Source organism: Montipora foliosa, chromosome 13 (assembly GCF_036669935.1).
Source record: "Montipora foliosa isolate CH-2021 chromosome 13, ASM3666993v2, whole genome shotgun sequence".
Taxonomy (NCBI): Eukaryota; Metazoa; Cnidaria; class Anthozoa; order Scleractinia; family Acroporidae; genus Montipora; species Montipora foliosa.
In genome coordinates, this window is record NC_090881.1 from 15,716,489 (window position 1) to 15,721,488 (window position 5,000).

The 5,000-nt window shown below is 36.2% G+C and overlaps 1 protein-coding gene across 1 annotated transcript in view; it reads right to left on the bottom strand.

Moving 5' to 3' along the window:
- LOC137982865 (receptor-type tyrosine-protein phosphatase delta-like) overlaps positions 1-5,000 on the bottom strand; it is an 18,811-nt gene that overhangs the window by 12,050 nt on the left and 1,761 nt on the right. The window contains exon 2 of the mRNA XM_068830031.1: positions 1,682-1,912. Within this exon, the coding sequence (XP_068686132.1) occupies positions 1,682-1,912 (231 nt within the window). The remainder of the gene's footprint in view (positions 1-1,681; positions 1,913-5,000) is intronic.

The following is a 5,000-nucleotide window of genomic DNA, read 5'->3' on the forward strand; positions in this document are numbered from 1 at the left end:
GAGGGCTTCCCCGCCCTCCGCTTTCCCTCTCCCCAGTTCTTCTTTTTGTACGCCCCTTTTTCCCTATCTGGGCTCTTTCTTCGTGCGTCCCTACTAACTAAGAGCGTCGAGCAGGCTACATTTAGAGGAGATTTTCTTTAGGTCATCAACACCATCAAGATAAAAATGATTCTCACTTGCCGCTATTGAATACCTTGATCCAATAAGTTCATAAATAAAGGTATGACTGAGAATTCCAAATTGTCAGGGGCACGTTTCGTTAAATTATCTGTTCGGAAGGCCTTTAGTCACATAGGATTTTCTCCGGGCCATTTTCACAACGAACTTTCGTGATCTGAAAAAGTCAATGCCAGTTTCTTTCTGATTGATCAAAAATACCCTGTGAGAACCGAAAAAAGGCCAGCTGTGAGTTTCGGAAAGGTTACGATACCTACAATTTTCGTGAAGTCGACAAAAATGCCGTAGTAAATATTCAAAAGGCTTCAAGTTCCCCTATAGCAACCACACAGATATAATTTTTATAGCACAGCCTAAAATAAAGCTACAAAGCTTTAAAAGCACTCCAAAGAGCTTAGGAGAGAGTTTGAAAGAACGTGAGAGAAAACTGACGCTGGGTGCCCTTGAATTGTTTTGTGGCTTAATATCATATCGTCATGATCATAATTATAATCATCCTTATTATCATCATTTTTATTATAATTACTATAAACTAATTGCGAGTTTTAGACGGCAATACCACATTATATTGACGGCTTGTTGGGAGAAAATATATTCCGTATTGGGCGGAGTCGCGAAGCATCATTTATAAGGATAAATAAAACTGTAAACTAATCAACCCGCGCCTGATCGAAATTTCAATTATTTCTACCTGTGAAACGTATCCATGGTAACACTAGTTTCTCACATAAATAATTTTGTCGCGGGTAATTTGAAATTCCCCGCAAGTTTGTAGACTTTGTTACCATAAAAAAATTACAAAATTGAAAATTACACAAGAATGGAGTCTGAAGAGCCATTTGGTGATGAAATGCCAAATTTTGATATTTGTGGGACTGTTTTTAAAGAGTTATTTAAGGACATCGATGTACTTGACATCAATGTGAAAACCGAAACAGCCGCTTCGATAATCTGGGTACGAGATTACCGCTTCGAGCGATAATAGTGGGCGGAAAAATACTTTTCAACTGGCAAGTGACTTTGTCACATTATTACAATGTTTATAGTTAATAATAACTGTCAATTTTTCAAGAACCAGTTCTTATTCTGTAATCTAACTAATGAAATTCGTTTATGAACGATGTTAATTTTCATTCGAAACCCAGCATCAATAGAAAACGTCTAACCACTATTTTCAATTCCAAAAAAAAAAGCTTTTTGAAGTTAAGTTACAAGTATTGTATAAACATAACATTTGTACTGGGCTTTCCCAATGATGCAAGAGCTTGATGATGACTGTAAAAGTCGAATTTTCATTAAATACTGTTGGACTTGAAGTGAAATATTTGTACAATCATTTGAATGCGGCGGCAATTTGTTTGCGTACGTCAGCAACCCAATTCAGTGCAACAACGTCAATTTCAACATTAGAACCAATCACAGGCCGCAAAAGTGAGACGGCTCGCGCATAGGCAAAACTATAAGAAGATCGCGATACTATCAGAAACCAGGTGTTCATCCTTACCTTTATCGTTAATTCGAAAGATCCCTCTCCCGTTCCTACCAGCAATCCAAAACCATTTTATATTTTCACCGTAGCACGTCATCGCGTCACAGTAAGACCACCAATAAATTATAAGCGACTTGTCCAGCTGTTTTACTTCTGACAATGTCTGGCAAGGAAGCCTTACACATTCCCCCACTCGTACCTTGAAAGACTCCTCTGCAATTCGACTCTTGAGTTGTCCACTATGATCTAGAACAAGCAGAATTATGTCATGCTAAATCAGCAAATCTTTGATGAGAGAAATAATGATAACTTTGTAATGGCATCGCCTCTTCAAATCCTTCGACAGAGATTAATTTTACTGAAAAAAGCTTTCATCTGGCAAATAAATGGGCGTTGAATATTTCCCTCTCTAAAAATAGGTGTGTTTTCGTAACACACCTTGTGTGTTTTGAAATACATCAAGGTGTGTTGTTTTAGCACACCTTTACGTTGTTTTACTTCACTGGTTAATAAAACACACCAAGGTGTAAAGGATTTAGCAGAAGTTATGTGAATTTTGCAATTTACTGTAAATTAGTGATACGCAGACATCCCAAGTGAGGAAATTAACCATTTTGAACACAACACACCTAAAATATCAACACAACTTTGGTAGTGTAACATCCGAAATAACACACCTTAAACGAAAACACACCTTTCCTGTTTAAGCACGCCTTCCACTTAAAACCTTATTGATAGTTATTGACATAAAGCTTTTTATCGTTTAATGCAACTGCAAAAATGAGAAATAAATGCTTCGTTTTTCGGCAACCAAAAATAAATAAAGAAATATATATATATATATATATATATATATATATATATATATATATATATATATACAAATTTAAAAAAAAAAAGTTACAATGCTAAAGCGTACTATCGGTTGTGTAGGGAAACAGAGGAGTCCGAGAAACATTAATATTTCTTTATTTCAGTTAAATTCAATTCTCATTTTGACATAACATACAACCACACAGCAATGCACTCTTATCTAGCACCCTACTATATCTGCAGAGCATGATGTGTCTCTGTAAACTTTCGTAAGAGACCTTCTACAATCAGAACAGGAGACCAGAAAGTTAGGTTCATCGGAGTGGAACCTCATGAATCTCTTGAAACAATACTAATCAGTTTCATTGACACGACAGATAGTTGAAGAATTCACATAAAAGTCGTCCCATATCGACCGTCCTTTCGGAAGAATCCTCGGGACAACACCCTGGGGACGATATTACATTGTCACATGACCATTGTCAACCAATTGTAGCGACAATAGTCAGCGTGACGTTACTTTGCGTAGAGGAACGCTCCAGATTTTAAATCTTTACGTCGTTTTTTCGATATTGTTTTCTTCTTCAAGATCTAGGTTCTAAGTGACATCATTTAGAAACAAGAATGGAACTGGACAACCGATTGCCCTATTAAGAAGAAATTAATAATCTTGTTTAGACGGCCGCCGAATGGCAAGCCGTTTGTAGCAAAAATTAATGTTACATGTAAATGTTCAATCATTTTAATAAAGGTTTAATTTAAACTCATAAAAGGCATTCAATGCAATCCAATCCTTAAATTTTATATGCAATGCAATACCACAAATATTGATTCAATCCACTCCTTAAATTTTATATTTAATCCCATACCACGAATATTGATTCAATCCAATTCTTAAATTTTATATGTAATGCAATACTACGAATATTGATTCAATGCAATCCGGAAATATATGTTCAATCTTCCTGGGACGGGCGCGGCCATATAGAACCAGAGTAACCTGTGCAAGGTATAGAACAAAGATGGCGGCAGAGTGAGAAGAAGAATTTGACATAGAAGTTGAGTTTGAACTATCCCAAATTTCTAGGAGAACTTGTGAGAGTAGCAGAGTATGGTTTATAGGATATGAGGGGCTTTGAACGAATTACCTGATGAAAGACGAGACATGGGAGTGCGTCACTTACTAACCGGCTATTATGTTTCATCTAAACGCACTCCCATGGTTGTTTATGTAATCTTGAATGATCCGGTTGGCCTGCGTTTCTGCAGCTTCTGTGTCAAAGTTTTCAAATATTGTCTCGGTTCTATCCACAAGTTCTCCTAGAAATTTGGGAAAGTTCAAACTCAACTTCTATGTCAAATTCTTCTTTTCACTCTGCCGCCATCTGTTGTTCTATACCTAGCACAGGTTACTCTGGTTCTATATGGCGGCGCTCGTCCCAGGAAGATTGAACATATATTTTCGGATTGCATATAAATTTAAGGATTGCATTGAATCAATATTCGTGGTATTGCATTACATATAAAATTTAAGAATTGGATCGAATCAATATTCGTGGTATTGGATTAAATATAAAATTTAAGGATTGGATTGAATCAATATTTTGTGGTATTGCATTACATATAAAATTTAAGGATTGGATTGAATCGATATTTGCGGTATTGCATTGCATATAAAATTTAAGGATTGGATTGCATTGAATGCCTTTTATGAGATTAAATTAAACCTTTATTAAAAGGATTGAACATATATATCTAAGATTAAATTTTGCTACAAACGGCTTGCCATACCGCCGTCAAAAAATGTTCCGCTAATGGATCTCTTTTCTTTGTTCCATAATCTACGGCATCTCTTAACTCTCGAGGAACTATTTTCGGCCATTCATATCATCCATTATAAAGAAATTATCTAACATACATGGGTTACAATGCTGGACATCAACCATGATCGAGAAAATGTTAAAGGTCAGACAATAGGAAACAAATTTACCCTAGATAAGACGAAAACCGGATACATATTGACTTTCTATCCCTAACCCTGACAAATAAATTGTGAATAGTGAAATGTTTCACCATAACTGCATTACCTAAACTACATGATTGCCCATAGAGCTTGCATGGCAATTCCTTTAGTGGTGCCAATACGTTTCGTAGTAATTCTTCCGCATCCTATATCGCCTGTGTGTGTGACACAGGAACATCGTAAAGCCACAAGATTCATGTTATGTCTACACTAATTGATGTTTTGCTTATGAAAGTTATCTAGTACGCGTTTTCTTTATACCTACAGTAGCTTCTTCTGAGAAATATTAAGACAACGATGTTAGTCAATCATCGTTCTCTTAGTACTAGGGGTGAGGGTAAAATGATCTTGAACTTGTTCTTGGAAAGACAAGAACATCGAAGATGACCTAGTTGATTCTTTGACCATTTTCGGTTTCGCGCACTGTAACGGAAGTTTCTTCACACCGGTACATTTCACTTTCTGCCTTCTTAGGGTGCGTTTCTTGGGAAAAGTCTA